Source organism: Cyphomyrmex costatus, unplaced genomic scaffold (genome assembly GCF_001594065.2).
Source record: "Cyphomyrmex costatus isolate MS0001 unplaced genomic scaffold, Ccosl1.0 scaffold30, whole genome shotgun sequence".
Taxonomy (NCBI): Eukaryota; Metazoa; Arthropoda; class Insecta; order Hymenoptera; family Formicidae; genus Cyphomyrmex; species Cyphomyrmex costatus.
The window spans coordinates 2,911,225-2,928,354 of NW_017277125.1; the positions used below are offsets into that span (position 1 = coordinate 2,911,225).

At 35.4% G+C, this 17,130-nt stretch overlaps 1 protein-coding gene across 1 annotated transcript in view; it reads right to left on the reverse strand.

Annotated features, from left to right (window-relative positions):
- LOC108775407 (Kv channel-interacting protein 1) overlaps positions 1–16,388 on the reverse strand; it is a 46,372-nt gene extending 29,984 nt beyond the window's left edge. Inside the window, exon 1 of the mRNA XM_018541764.1 lies at positions 16,224–16,388. Within this exon, the coding sequence (XP_018397266.1) occupies positions 16,224–16,388 (165 nt within the window). The remainder of the gene's footprint in view (positions 1–16,223) is intronic.
- Between the last annotated feature and the right edge of the window lie 742 nt (positions 16,389–17,130).

The following is a 17,130-nucleotide window of genomic DNA, read 5'->3' on the forward strand; positions in this document are numbered from 1 at the left end:
GTAAATACGTAGAAATAGCAGTAGGTCGTACAGAAACCGTTTGCAATCTGAATAAAGCGGCAGACCGTAAAGAAAATGTCAGTTCGCGGTGTATATACCTAAAACAACTGCGAACAATGCTTTGCTAAAGAGGAGGCAACAGTTTGCTTATAATATTTCTCGAGTACTCAAACACAACAGAAATTAAAAAAAAAAAAAAAAAAAAAAAAAAAACATTAGCATGCATACGTAAAAAAGAATAATGAGAATTAAGGATAAAAAGCGCGCGCGAACAAAATATAACAAAAAAGTTATTAAAAGTATGTAGCGTTAAAAATAATAATTATTAATTAAATAAAAATAATACATTTAAAATTTAAATAGTGTTATTTTTAAGTACTACATATAGAGCTCTGTATTTCTGTAGAGATATGTAACTATACGGAGTGACTCACGATTTACTAGAAAAAAGTTATCAGCAACGAATATAAATTGAAGTTTCACATTTTTGTGCGATAAAGCAGAAAAAGGCACGATATTGCGCATGTCACTCAATGAGATTTGAATCTAAACAGCGAATCGACCGCAGTCGCAAGTTCATATGTATAAAAAAAAAATCCCGATAAATCTTCGTTTCCATTGTATCCGCAAGTGACTTTTATATCCCGCCCTTCGATCGTACCTCATTATTCCGGTCGAGCCGAATCTGCCGCGTAATTAAAATCACCCTTGGGCGAAAATTATTCGCGCCAACGCAACGGTGTGGATCGCCCCGATGAATATACGCAGTCGCGACGAGAATTGTTTTTCCCCCTGTCAGCTTGGACGTTCATCAAAAAGCCATCCATCACGACAACCTTGGCGCACGCAAGCCGATTACATTTATAGCAGAGGCAAACATAACCGCGATTTTTTGATCGTTCTTTTTCATCCTGTCAGCGCGCTCGTTGTAACGCGATGTGTAACGACCGCGCGACTTTTACTGTTCTAGGGAAACGACGCGAATAGCTGATGAATGCAAATAACTGCCGCCCTGATGTGCATCCCCTAAAGCATACTTTTTGTGTCCTTCTTCCTCCTATACGAGCGAGAGGAAGAACGAAAAATATCACGAACGTTGGATGAATAACATCAACCATTAAAACTACATTTATGAGGTTGCGAGGTAAGATGAGGCAAAATGCGTAAACTGTGCCAAGCCATGTGCGAAACTTTATGCACCGCGCGTCAGGTTTTCACCAAAGCTATGCTTATCCATTTTGCCGGAAGTAAGTAATCACGTGGAGATTCCTTTCGCGTTACGTAGATTAAAGCACGTGAAACAACGGAACTGATGGTATTAAATAAAACGAGATTCTTGCGTGATTCCGAGCACTCTCTACCGCGGCATTGATTTCCCGTTACACAAACTATGAGATGTTGAAATGTAAAATATTCCGCGTAACGTTCCTTGATTCTGTAAAGGATTGCATACCGAAATTGTACGCGTTCGACATTCCTGCGGAAATTATTCCAAACGCGAAAATTCTTCTTCCTATCTCGGGGGGGGGGGGGGGGGGGGGGCGTCTTATCGAGAATCGCGATTGACTTTGTCTGCTAGTATCGCGCATATATACGATATGTATACATACACATGTATATGCAGATGCGTGTACGAAGAACCGATAAAACACGAGTTTCATGCGGGTGACTGTTTTACAAACGGAACACGTCGTAAATCCCGGCGTGAATCGAGGCTATACACCGAGGGATGCCGCGTGGCATTTCGGTATCTGGGTTAGGTGCGAAATAGGGATAGTCCCGCCAGCATGCCGCCACCGACTCTAATCCTTCATAAAAGCATTACAACATGATTGCCAAAGCGCCAGGCAATCTCGTAAATCCGAGGCTTCCTTGCACTGACTGTTCGAGTCATTAAAGTCGATCGGTCCTCGTGACGAGGCGCGATAACGTCTGATCGGAACGTTATCAGTAGTAAAAGGGATAGACGAGAGAAGCGGGGAGAAAGAGGGTGGGTATATGGGCGTAACTGGAAACCTATCTCGATAGATGCGTCGTTCTTCTTCCCGCTCTGATAAATCGCGGAAATTGCGCCGTGGTCAGACACGAGGTATGCAAAGGAAATAATGCGACTGGCAGCACAAAAGGAAATTTCGCAACGTACTTTTTTTCCCGTCGTGGTGCGTGGAAAACAGTCGGATCGCTTTAGAAATATACAAGTATTCGTGACGGTGGACGATTCCGTCGTGGCTTCAAAGTAACCGATAAATCAGATAATCATATAAGTAATCGAAGAACATTTCTCCGCAGATATCAAGATTTCATGTGAATGGCGGATTACATTTTTTTAATTAATCTCTACACATAGGAACTCAACAAAATTCTTATTTAATATTTATCTATTTAATTTAGGCACAATGCATTTAAAATAAAAGTGGAAATGATAAATAATCTATCTCGTTTTTTTTTTGTTTTTTCGCTAAAGTGAAATCGATACTGAATTCATTGAAGAGCCCGTCAAAGAAAATTAAGATTTGCACTTGTAAAAGAGCGTGAATAACTTTATAGCTATTTTATAAGTGTGAGTTGTTAAGAGATCGAATTATCAAGCAATTGTCGCTTGTTATAATGGAATATAAATTCTCTTTCTCGCCTCCCCTCTCTCCTTTCCTCTTCCCCTCACGCGAAGCGTTTAAATTAAAGTTTTTCAAATAAAATACTAAACTGGCTCTTTGAACTACGTCAAAAATAAACGAAATAAAAAAGCAAGCCAAACGCAGATATTATTGCAAACATTCTTTTCATTCGTTTTTATAGGAACGTTTCGCTCGCATCGTTATGTATATTGAGTCAGTTTGACAATATTATACGAACTGTTATATTCCGCACGCATCTAAAATCAAATTATTATATCTAACTTAATTTCAACAGATATCAGATCTAAAGCTTTTAGTAATAATTTTATACATGAATTCATTTTTCTACTTTTTATCTGGCTCTCTTTCCGGGTCATGCAATATGCTATCTCGGTCCCCGATAAAATCACTCCATTAGTCCGGATAAGAAAAATGGATGCTAATCCGAAATGCCTCTAAATTATACATTCCGCCTTAATCCGTAGAAATAACGAACGAGACTAAAAGCACATTTATATGTGGAAAAAAAAAAGGATTTACTCGCAAAACTCGCGATTAATGGCGGTAGTAACTAATATGCTATTATTTAACGTCTTCCTTGACTCTTTTTCATTCTGTTAATCATGTTGAAAATTGTATAAATTTCATCTTGATACAAGAAATAAATAATACGCGATGATTAATAAAGTTCTTTATGAACTGCGCATTAAAATGCAATTCTCAACGACATCTACTTGAAAGATAATCCACGATAAAAGTTGAATCAACGAGACAAGCACTGACGAATGAAATATGTACGGTGATCGTATATTGTGTTGTAACATCGCTGCGAAATGTTGTTTAATGCGCGCATTGTACACACATGGAGCTTAAAATAACATCGCAACGAATCCATGCGGAAGAGCTGTTATACAGGGTGGATAATAACAATAAGTAGACACTCTAAAAGATTTTAAGAGGCAATTTCTCATAAATTCAAAACAAAAACTTTTTATGTCCGAAACGGATTATAGCCAATTTGATTGGACACATTTATATACTGATTCATTATAATCTCAATGTAAAAGTGAAATGCAGCAGATATTCTGAATTATACGATACTTTTTACCTAACAGTATAACAAAGTGTATTGAGTACTTTCTGATTTAATCGGTTTATATATGTTATAATAAACATATATCTTTATATCAATTTATGTACAACAGTTTTATACGTCCAATTGAATTCACTATTAGTTTTAAAGATACAGGGTTGAAATAAAAGGAAAAATTTTGTTTCTTCCAAAAATTTCAAAAACCACTCGGCTTATTTTGACGAAACTTTATATACACATAAATTATGTAGAGACAAATTTAAAAAATGTCAGGGCTCAAAAGCGGTTTTAAAGGATGAAATTATTCTTCTTCATGTGTAAAGTAATTTTTCGGCTTTCGTGTAAGAAATAACAACTCCTTAAAATTGTTTAAAGTGCCTAATATCTACCACCCCGTTATATATGTAGAAAATACATTTTTTCTACACGTGTCTGATTTCTCAATTGTTCTCTCAAAATTTTACGATACCAAAGTAGCACATATTCTAGATATTACTGCATTATCCGTCAAATACTCTATTGTCTATTAGTATATGTATAAAATATTTTCATTATCGTGTTCAGATTGATTTGTAACGTTTATCCTACTGTTCATTAACCGACAATAAATATGAATAACTATACGCTCCAGTCGTTACTATATCTTTCTCATTTACATACATACAGCATGTGTATAAGTGGTACGTATGTGTGTGGTGCGATGTTATATAATTATCTATTAATATTCATGCCTGGAGAATTTCCGGTTATCGGACTTTCCGTACTTTACGAAAATGTTGTACGAGCGATGACGTATGGCTTGTTATTGTGGCTTGTGTATGTATTTTATTAATTGCGCTCATGAAACTGAATATTTGCCTTCTGCAACTGTTCCCCGTTATTTACAGCATATCTCTTTATCCTTGTATTTGTGCAAGATAGAATATCGATAGATAGATAAATCATTGTAATATGATTCAGCGAAATATATAAATATATATATATATATATAAAAATAGAATTATTATCTATATACATAAAAATAAAAAAGACATTTTTTTAAGCTGATTAATTTTCTCTATGTTATAAATACCGACCAAGTGGCAATTATTTTTATCGATTTTAAACTTAAAAGAAAAAGATAAAGTTGTTTTAGTTTCGATTGTTCTTATATGAATCTATAAGATTTCATGTTCTTTTTGCGTACAATAAATAGAAGCGACATTTCGTTATGTACTTCTGAACTATTCTTGTAACTTCATGTGCGTGAAGTTAGCACCGCCATTTAAAAAAAAAATAATAAAATTTGTGCTGAATTGTGCTAGATTTGTGCTACATTGTGCCGCAAGAATTAATGACATAATTTAAAAACAAAGCGTTAAATTGAAAAAAACGTTTTTTTCGCCAGCACCGCCATTTTGTTTAATCGGCAAAATAAACATTGTACTGAGTTGTGCTCGATTTGTGCTACATTGTGCCGCAAAGATTTCAGCCGTTCTTTCATAACACCAAAAGTTATGACTAAAAACAGTTTTTCCCTCCGTGTTCGGTTTTTTGCCCATAAATCGGGTTTGTATTTCCATGTGATCGATACTGTATATCTGAGTTGTGCTACCGTAGCACAAATCGAGAACAACTCAGCACAATGTTTATTTTGCCGATTAAACAAAATGGCGGTGCTGGTGAAAGAAACGTTTTTTTCAATTTAACGCTTTGTTTTTTGAGTTATGTCATTAATTCTTGCGGCATAATGTAGCACAAATCTAGCACAATTCAGCACAAATTTTATTTATTTATTTTTTTCAAAATGGCGGTGCTAACTTCACGCACATTGTAATTTCAGTATTCATGTGATATCCATTAAGAGTTCTTATACTTGACATAATTCACGAATGTCTGCTACTACTGATTTGCGGGAAATAACTATGCGAGTCGGGAAAAGAAATATTATGCTCGTAAATTTCTCTGCTATTTGTGGAATCCGATGCGGATTCGCGAAAGTCTCTGCTTAATGAGTCATTTTTCACTCCCGCGTTAATAAAAACGAATCTCTTGGTCGATCTAATACAGCTTACATCGCTATTCATTGTTTTTAAAAAATGGACCATGAAGGGACGCTCAGTTCACACGAATCACTTGACGTATGAATCGGTATTCTTGCGATAACGAAGGCATTCGAGAAATTTGCTTAGCCGAGCGAATGAACTTTCTAAGGGTCTTGAAAACAAAACCATTGTGCAGACGATAATAGTTCCAAGTTTCCCACTTCGATGACCTTGATCTTGACATATCAAAGTCATAATGCTAAGCGACCTCCGACAGAATTTAACCATCGCTCGTTATTCATAAAAAAATTATTAATAAAAAATGTTTGAAAAACTGTTATTTTTGCTACGTACAATGTTAGAGCTTGCGAAAGGGAAAATTGCGGGAGGTGTGAATGGAACGCGGTGTTTGTTTTCGGTTGGCGTGCACGTAACAATTGTCAGCACGAAGATTTGTATTTGCCAAATACAGGTTGTCAGAACATGAAAGCGTCAGGTCGGCGCGAGTTACGAACTAAAAACGACAAAGGATAGCGAAAGAGACGGTAGTGGCCGTGACAGCGTGCAAAAAGACGAAATTTTATCCTTGAGAATGAAAGTAGCGGGACTATTACATAAGGGAATAAAGTGTCGACCTCGGTTTACTGTAAAGCCACTTATTAACCCCTTAAACGAAGATAAATCGACGAGCTAACATAAGTTTATACCAATCGGAATATTTAAAGGATAAACTTCCGCGTGAAATTCATACATAAATATATGTATATAGCTTTATATTCTATACATATTCTCATGAATATCCGCGGATATTATGCATTGTCATCAAGAATAGTTTGATTAACACCCTGCTGAAGATAGAGAATAGCAACACAATGTTCGTAGTCACTTTTACTATAGCTTTAATTTGCGAAAAGATATACCGCAGAAACTTAAGGTTAATTGCAAAAGTTTAATTGATGTTATTATACGCGAACGTTAAATGTAATAATTTTACTTGTTAAAATTATCTTGGGTTATGTACATTTCAAAAATTTGATTACGCAGAGTAATTCTATTATTAATATAGTAATTAGTGTTAATAATATTAATATGGTATAATTTATTCATATATAATAATTGTGCAAAAAAATATCAGCAATTGGAGAAATTTGCTAATCGTATGTTGAATGAAAATAATATCTGAACTTTGTGCACGTTACATTACATAGAATGTAAAATTCTTTGCTTTCAAGAATAAAAGGATCCTAAAAGGGGAAAAGGAAGGATGAAAAGTTTATACGGAATGGAGAGCGCTTTGTAGAGCGCATGAGAGAAACTAAAAGAACTAGAAAGAGAGAGAGAAAGACTAGTGAATTCTACAGACAGATTCTTATCTGGAGCGCCATTTTCATGCTGCAGTCCTTGTTAGAGCCTCTTTTCATCAGTTCTTCTGAAATGACACAGTACCTAATGGATACAGGGGCGCGTTTTACGCTTCTTCCATGTTCTTTGAATTTGTTATCAGAAATTCCAGTCGATTTCGCACACACAAATATTATTAACACTTCGTTTAATATTATATTTATAGATTTATATTCATACATGAAGCTTATTTTTATTTATTTCCCATAATATTTATTTATTTTGGATACGCGTTATTCACTTTTTCTGAATAAATAAACATTGTATATTATAAATAACATAGTTTTGATTTAAGTTAAATTTTTCATTAAATACGACAATGCACAAGAAGAAAATTAGAAAATATTTCAATAAATCAAAACATTAAAAAATAACAGAAAAATATATTGTTATTCGCTTTGTTGAAAATATTGGGTATGTTAAGTTAGCACCCCAACTATAGCACTCAGCAGTTCTGATTAGAGTTCCCACTTCCTTTTGACGAGACGAAGAGTTCCCTATAGTTAATAACAAGAGTTCCGCTCAATAAACATTTTTTTTACATTTTTTAAAAATGGGGTGCTAACTTTTTATCGAATTTCGAGATTTTTAAAAAATGTAAAAAAATGTTTATTGAGCGGAACTCTTGTTATTAACTATAGGGAACTCTTCGTCTCGTCAAAAGGAAGTGGGAACTCTAATCAGAACTCCTGAGTTGGGATGCTAACTTAACATACCCGAAAACATTTTTTACAACAAAATTTGCCAAGTAATAAATGAAACACAAACGTAATAACTTTGCGTAAGCCGAATCGACTTTTCTTATATTTCAGGATTTCTGATAATTCGACAAATTTTACGTTTTCCGGCCTTTGGTATATTATATGTATATACTACCGCAATAACGCGGACCTTGTATACTCTAAATTGTTCTAAAAAGAATCGGTTGGTCGATACCGTAATATAACAGTTCATGACGTAAAATTCCACTCTCGTACAGGATTATCGTTCTCCCTCTCTTCTTACTCGAGTTTAATAAATCCAGGCTCGAGAGAGAAATCTCGAGAGTAATAAAGCGGCCTGGCTCGGAAAAGACCGACCACCTGTTTAGATTGTGGTATACCCGAAATGTGATGCACGTTCACGGGAGAATAATGTGCCGCTAAACGTTCCAGCATCACGCATTTCGTGCCTAACACTTGGCCTGCGTGTTGCACGCTAATTTCCATCCTATTGTAACTTAATCGCCTCCGATAGTAACAAGGGAATATTGTCTGAAGCCGCGTACATGTAACCCCATTTTTTTCGGCACTCTACAATGCTAAATCTAGCAGATTATTTCGTAGTGTTTTCCTCTCACAATCAGAAGTTAGATAATTACAGTATTGTGAAAATAAGATAAAATACAGCGATTTGTACACGAAAGTATCACATATTTTGTAATGAATTTAAAATCGAAAGATTAAAAGTTTTATTTATTTCGTAATTTAAATAATAAGATCGCAATTATAATCTTAGTACATTTAAAATACGAAATACAAAATACAAGTTAGAATTGTCTTAATACAAATACCGTTTTTTCTAATAAAAATATTTCAAATATACGCCCAGCTCTGCGCCCACATAGGCATCTAAGTATAGCTCTAATTTAACTTTGAAATTTTTTTTCCCTTTAATTAGACTAAATTTGGAAAAATAAGTTTTATTAGAAAGAAATCCATATAGAGATTTTCAAGGTGATAAAATAGTAATTTATTCTACTATCTTATTCAAGCAACGTATTTGCCATTTAATTATTAAATGGTCTCATTTAAATAGAGTGTTTGAAGTATATATAATATTATAGGCGTTTACATCAAAACTACTCTATGTTGCCCCACACACGCACGTACATACATCTATGTATATATTGTATATATTGTATATTGTCACACAAATCAATATTGCTAATCAATTAAGATCCGACGTTTATCAACAAGTTAAACGTTTGGATCGCCACGAAGAGACAACTGCCTCGTTACACGAGGTTCACGTATAAACGAATAAGTGTTTAACGTCGTATGTCATCAGTATAATGACGAACGTTTCTCGCTTCTTAGCTTGAGAAAGGACGCCAAGCCGTGCCGTCAACTATTACACGCCTGTTTGACTATCCAGGCTGGGAGGGAAAACAGATTAGCGGAGAAATAGGATTTGCACGGATGCAGATAATTGAGTGTGAGCTACGGCGATTTACCGGGAAAATTACTGCTAGCCGAATGAATAAAGGCCCTAATTTCTCGTTACATCTCGGAAATGCGGCGAACATCCACATGTGGAAAAGACATCCGCCGGAAATTAATTTATATCAACCGACAATGCAATTCGAAGAATCTACTATCGATTTCTGTTCGGGTAAAGCTTGATTGGAAAAGAACGTTCGTATCACAAACTTTTGATTTCTTTTAACTAAGACTTGATGACAACAATTCTTGTTGCATACTTTTAATTTTAGATTAAGTATTTCCACGATCAAGCATTTTATGCATCGAATTGCATTTTTGTTAAATCTGCACACAATAATCGAAAGATTAAAAAATCTCAATTTGCTTACCTCTTCAAATTTAACTTACAAAAATCCCATTACTTAAGTATCTTCGTGTAATTAAAAAATCTCGCAAAATTATCTCTACACAAGCACTTGATCACATTTTTCAAAGAATGCATTAATCCAATTTTATAATGACTATAAATTTTTTACGCTCTTAAACAAAATGTCCCATGAATTCGCGTACGCGATCGATCAATGTAAACAACGCGCAAGGACGTTTTCGAGAACAAATATGACTATCGACTCGAGTAAAATATGCGGAAGGCGTATCATTTTAAAACCAGGCGCGGCAATGCAGAAATTGTCACATGCGATCATTTTAATGGCGCGAAATGAGAAGATAGGATCGCACATAACTTGGTTAAGCCGCGTAATTTCCGCTAGACGTTAATACGAGGCGAACAATTTTCAAGATACGCGGCGACTACAAGTCGCATTAGCATAAAGCGATTGTGAACGTCATGCCGCGACACGCACATTTCTGACATTCTCGTTCTCGTTGGCGGGAGCACGAATTTCCACGTATACACGCGCGGCTTCGATCCATTATCCGCAAAATCCATTATCCGCAAATACGCTGTAGTCCATAATTTACGAGTTATCTCCATGCGATAGATACTAATTCGCGCGATTAACAACCATGATAGATGCGCAGCACAAATCGTCGCTGGAAACGTAAATCATCCAAGTTTATCTTAATTTTTTTACTAACAAATTGTAGATGCACAAACATCTCTGGTTGAATATTAATTTTAAACAACCAATTACATAATAATATCGTAACTATTTTATTGTCAAATAACAATATCGAACGTTTAAAAATCACAAAAAGAAAATGATAATGTTTATTCGGACAAGAAAAATGACTTCCAAGTTTATCGACCGTTTTTTTTATTGTGATTCCACAAAAGAGTGGAATGAGGTATAAAAGCGTTGTATATAAATTATTAATTCATTAATTTCAACACACATCTGTTTGTGGATATGGTTCGAAATTATATAGTATTGTTTCTCATTTGTTCCATTATCAGAGTAATCATGCGACAGGGAATTGACACAGATATCTCGAAGGTCAGGTGCAGTTCGATTTGATAATGCAGCCCGCTCCCATCGGTTAGATCGAGAATTTAGGTAACCCGTGAGCTGACGAGGGATTAGTTTCAATCCCCAAAGCTATATGTAATACGTGTTTGCGCCTTTGTAAGCACGTGATAATTCAACACGTCTCGTGCATACCTTAACGATCCATCCTTATACGCAAGTGCCGCATGATAATTGCGGTTGCGTATGAAATGGGCTCCATTGGATCGTATTGTTCGTTCGATACCACCTGTGCGACTAGCTTAGGTCTACACAGTCCCTCGAGAATCAAGACAAATTACATCGTAATTATATGTGCTCTTATTATTATAGTGTATATCCAAGTTCTTTATCCTTCATTTTCTCATGCAGATCTTTTTATTTGATAGACAAATCAAGTAATTAATCTTGTTAAATCCAACTTTCTTTTCTTCGATATCCCTCTTGATATCGACAATCTGAATTCGTGTATATCCGAGTAGAAAAGAATATGTCGATCACGTACATCGCGGAAAGTACATTTTCTTTTCTATGACAGAAAATACGTACGAGACAACCGACACTTGATCACATTAAAGGTACATATAAGTGACTCAATAGTCTAATAACATATTTCTATGATCTAAAGATTCTAAAGAAAACCTTCTAGATAAAATTTCCACCTTGAAGTAATCGTTATGATACATTTACAAAAACTGACAGTGACAACATATCTTTTGATTTATATTAAATGGTCTATTCCTGCACTAAACTTTACTAGAACTGTTTTTCTCGCTCTTGACAAATAACCCTCTATCAAACATATACCTATCTCACTTTAAGTTCCAAAAGTGTACACTAGTTCAGCAACAGAAGAAAAACCTGATATAAGTGATGTAATTTCTCTTTTTTTTTTTCATCTTTCAATGTTTTTATAATCTAATAATAGTTAAAACAATAAACTGAGCGATTGGATTATTCACCTTTCCCTAAGCAGTAGCATTGAGATGATGTAGACAAAACTATATGATATGCGCGAAAAAAATATGATATTTGGAGAGTTGATTAGACATTTGATGGCAATATGAGAGAGAGAGAGAGAGAAAGAGAGGAAAATAGATAAAAGATAATAAAGAACAGAATGAGAAAAAGAAAGAAATAGTAAATATATGCCCTTCTCTCTCGTGTGATTTGTTAGAACTACTCTGCATAGATATACACAAAACTACGATTCGTATTCAGATTCCTGTTAAAGGATCTCTACATTATCCCAAGACACACAACCAACAAAAAAAGCAGGAGTGCATCTCTCACACTCGTTGATCTGACAATGCATACATCTGTTACACAATAGCATGCGATATCGGGCTATGGAGAGATGCTGTTCCGATGCCGATCTTCCTCTCGTTATTCAAAAGTTCGCCCTATCGCCGTCTATTGTGAGCTGACAATAATTACAAGAGGCACATTGTTTCGAGAACGCGATTGTCCTTGCACTCTTTTTCCAACCCTCCTATTCTCGGGAAGAATCGAACGATGAAATGCATCAGATATAGCGAACACCGTGTGGTTGCCCTTCGTCCTTGTACCCGTGAGAGCGAGAAATGCACGGAACGCATTTCTCAATTTTATTCGGGGCGGTCCCGCGTGCGATACCGTTAAAAGCGCGATCGCGAAGAAGAAATACGGGGGCGGCCGTGAAAAAGCGCCGAGGGACGGCTTAGTTCGCGCTTATGCTATTCTATAGCACCCTTCGTGTTACGACGATACGCGAGTCATTGTGTAAGCGGCTACTGAATTAGTTAGTGTCCGGACAGCTCGTCCACGTCCCACTAGGTAAATTGAACCACCCTGCCCGGAGTGAATAACCTTAAATTCTGCAGCGGGCTACTTTCTCTAATACGTGCTTGCGTGTTCGCTTAATCTCCGCTTTTAATATTAAGGGCAAAAGGTGCTATGATTGAACGTAGGTGCATACATTAGCGCCCAATGCAGCATATATAACATCGTGCAATGCTATGTATGCAGCACGTTACGTACGCCGAGATCTTTTGTGCTTGTTCTACATTAGGATTGTAAGCAGTAAGAAATTCACCAATCGCAGTTGAATATGAAAAAAATGATTGACTATGATTGGTTGATTTATTCGTACAACTTACGGTTTGCGATCAACCTTGTTCTATGCCGTAATGGCACATAAAACTTCAGACTTAAAACTTAAGCAGTTAGGAAATCAACATGTTGGATTCGCTACTGTTTATGTTATGGCCTTACGGACTCTATTGTGATTGGTCAATTCGCTTACTGCTTACGTTTCACTGCTTAAAGCTTTTAGTGTGACCCTAATAGGCCTTCTACAATAAGCCATAGGCCATAAATTATAAGTCATGAGCTAGACTAATCACAGTCGTCAATTTTTAGTTTCTGACTTCTGATTTATGACTTATGGTTTATTGTAGAAGGCCTATAAAGCTAAATGACTGGGGAGAATCATACTTAAGGCGATTCTAAATTCGTTTACCGATAAACGCAATAATTTTTACCCTTAAAACTATATATGACCGTAGAATATAAGGATGGAAATTTATAGTAAATTATTAACTTTTTATATGTTAAATATTGGATCTAAAGTGGAGTCGACACGTTCGTTCTGTACGGTACCCTCATTTGAACGTTATTATATGTTTAATAAACGAACGTTTTATGTTGTTATTACATATTTATACGCACTGCGAACTACGTTTTGACTCTTAGAGCCTTGTTACAAATTCACTGTTACTGTATGTAAGAGGATCCTTTTTCAACTTTTATTTCTTAAATTCTCATTAAGACATCAGCTGTAAACGGCTGTTTAACTATGTCATAGACAAGTTGTCACTATGACATAGTTAAACATAATTTTGCTGACAATATACGTCTTTTCAAGAACATATTGTACAAAACAACCGCAAGAACTTGCAGATATTTACGTTATCTCTCTTGGAGAGACCGCACATCGGCGCGGGCGGCTCAACGTCGGGCTGACTACCGCACTGACCGTCACATCGCCGCAACTCGCTGGCGATCGCTCACTGGTGAATATTTTACGAAAATCGTGAAAGTAACGGGCCGCACAGAATTCCGAAGCGTGTACGGCTTTGAGTTTCATCGAACCGTGCGCCAGCGAAAAATTATGCATCGCAAAGCGCGAACGTATAACGAGCCCATAGATCCAATATCGACATGGTACTACTTTGGTATGAATGAACAGCAGAGTAAGTAGCATCGCGTATGTAATTATGTTCCGGGATGATTATCGCAGGTATTTGCCGTTTTTCCGATAACACACATTTGAATATTTTACCTTTTAGTGCACTCATTTGAAAATATTAAGAAATATACACGTAATCGACATGTTAATATTTTCATTGTAAATAATATCCAATTTATTTCTTAAACTAAAAGAGGGAGAGAGAAATCATTTATTTAGTACTCTGGAAATAAATTCCTTTGAAACACTGAAAAACAAAAATACAATAAGAGAAAAATATAATGAAAAAAGAGAAAAAGAATATAAGTTTTAAAGATTTGATTTTAAAAAAGACAGTTATCTACGCACAAATAAATTGTTATCAGGAACTTAATATGAATATTACGTTCATTTAACAGCTCGTAATCCAATATTACAAAGGATACCATCGCATAGCTTCTGTTAAAATTCATTGGAAACCTCTATCGCGTATATTTATTGTGATGAAAATAGACGCGAGCAGTATAAAATTTAGTCACAAAACTGTGATTGGAAAACGAGCCAAACTCATTTTTGGCTGTAACAAACGTATTTGTCTGGTGCCAAGTTTTTATCATTTTTCTGATACACCTTATGCAAGTAGTTCCTACTACTATACTCTTTCTTACAATAGGACACGCATCCGAAAGTTTTCTAGGTCGATATAAACGTCTTATAAACGTATTATACCCTACAATCATTTACCACGTTACTAACGCAATTTATACTTCGTTGCTGCATTGTCTTACCTTTACGCATTACTATAGAAATTACGTGAAAACTCAATATAAATCGGCGTATTTATTCATATTTTATCCACACAAATTGTGTTTGATTATTCCTATAATCCTATGTTAATTGACTTTCGGGCTCTTTTGTCTCACAAATATCAGATTTATTTTAAATATTATAATAAAATGTTTATATAATACCCAAACAATATCATATTTATAAAATGTTTACAAAATATTTGTAAATATTTATAAGATGTATTTTAAATATTTTGGTGGTCTTAGATTGCATAGATTATAAATATGAAATATTAATATAAATATGAATTATTGTAAATGTAATAGTAAATGCTATGAAAATATTTAATAAGACATTATAATCTAAATAAAAAATACTTATTAAAAATATTTCTTTATATTTTGTCATAAATATATTACATGAAATATTTAATATATATTTTAATATTTCAAATTAAGTTTTATAAAATATGTATAAAATATATTTTATTTCAAAAAATGTGAATATAATGAATATTTATTATAAATATTCTGTACTGTCTGGGTATACATATTACTGTATAATACACGTAACAATTTTGATGTAAAATTCGTTTATCACAAATAGTTAAGGTTAACCAAATGCTTGATGATAACGCAGCAAATCGATTGGAAAAAAAATGCTTTTTATTAATGATTGAGTCCAACAGCGCTTTAATCAATTCATTTACGTAACCGCGTTAACACAATTTCTGTGGGATGCCCATGAATAATCAATACTTTGCGAGACTATCTTTAATAAAGAAGGAGTTAAAAATACTAATACGAACTATGCTATATCAGCTACCGACCGTTGCTGCAATCTTGCAATAACGAACAAAACGATGTTCGGAAATCTTGCCTTTGGCATAATTCAACGTTGAGGTAATAGATATGATTGATCATCCTTGATTATTATACTTTCGTTTTTCGCGATAAAACATGACATTCGACAAATTCCATTACGTTAAATATTCAAAGATATATTTAATAAAAGGTACAAAGTGTGAAATTAATAACTTTTGAAACATTCTAAATAAATTATCATCAGGAAATCTTTCTCTCTTTGACATTTTTGCCTTTGGGATTTGCGAGTCAGGTGTTACAACTAAAATTTTCAATCGTAAATAAAAAATGCAAAACTACTGTGCAAGTGCCAATGAAACAATTTCGAATAAATTGAAGAAAATCTCGTATATACCAAGAGGGAAATCGTTGCAAGCTCAGTGATGAAAATAAATTAATAGCGCTATGCAGAAGAGAAGTGCGATAAAACTTATTTGCATATTACAACGAACGTGCGATAAAAATTGCGATGAATACGGACGGTATAAAAATGCTTTTGCCCCCTGCATAATTTCGCGTTTGCCAATTCAAGAGATCCCCAAGAGGGATCGATGGTGCCTGATAGGTCAAGAGGGACGTACCTGCTTGAAGCCTCGGTACATGACTCGAATCTCCTGGCGGGAAAACTTCGTCTGTCGCAGAAGTTCCTCTATAGGTACCGGTCTGGTGGTCTGTTGCCTCGCCCTCGTGCTCTCGAAGTCGAAGAACGCCTCTTCCGGTCCCGGGGAGTCCGGCGGCGTTGCCATGACCTTTGATTCTGCCGCCGCTTAAATTGTCGAAAGCCCACGACAACTTGTCTCTTCCCTCTGCTCTTTTTATGTCCAGTGACCCGCGAGGTTACACCACCGCCGGCACGTTCCCCCTCATCATACGTCTCATCGTATGCGTTTCCTCTATCGATATGCCCCCGCCGCGTCTCGCTCGACTTCTTCCCCTCGAGATCTCGCGTCTATCGGTGGAAGCGCGGAACTTTCTTTTTCGAGCGGAGAACTGCAAAATATTTCCCACATGATCACACTTTCACGGCTTCGTGTGAACGAAAACCGCGCGCGAATGCTTACAAATGCGTTCAGTTGGTAACGAGCAGGGTGTAATGCAAAATAAAGCGTGATATTTTTAACATTCTATATAATTACATACGGCGCGCTTATCGATTATATCAATGTTCCCTCCGATCGGATAATTAGTTCCGTCTTTACAACTGAACGGACATTACGATGTGCGAATATCCGACAATTGTTTCGTTCCGATAATAAAATGTTCGATTTTTAACTATAAAAGATCTCTGAACATGTAAACATCATACAAAATAGTTTTGTATCAATAAATATTGTAGTTTTTGCGTCCAAACTTTGGTTATTCATACCAAACATTCAGTGTACAGGCGATAAAGTATCAGTAAAAAATGTATTTTGTATGCTTAAATTTGATACTATAGTATTGTCTTTACTTTCAGAATTATTTATAGATAATGTCTCTGTATCAAAT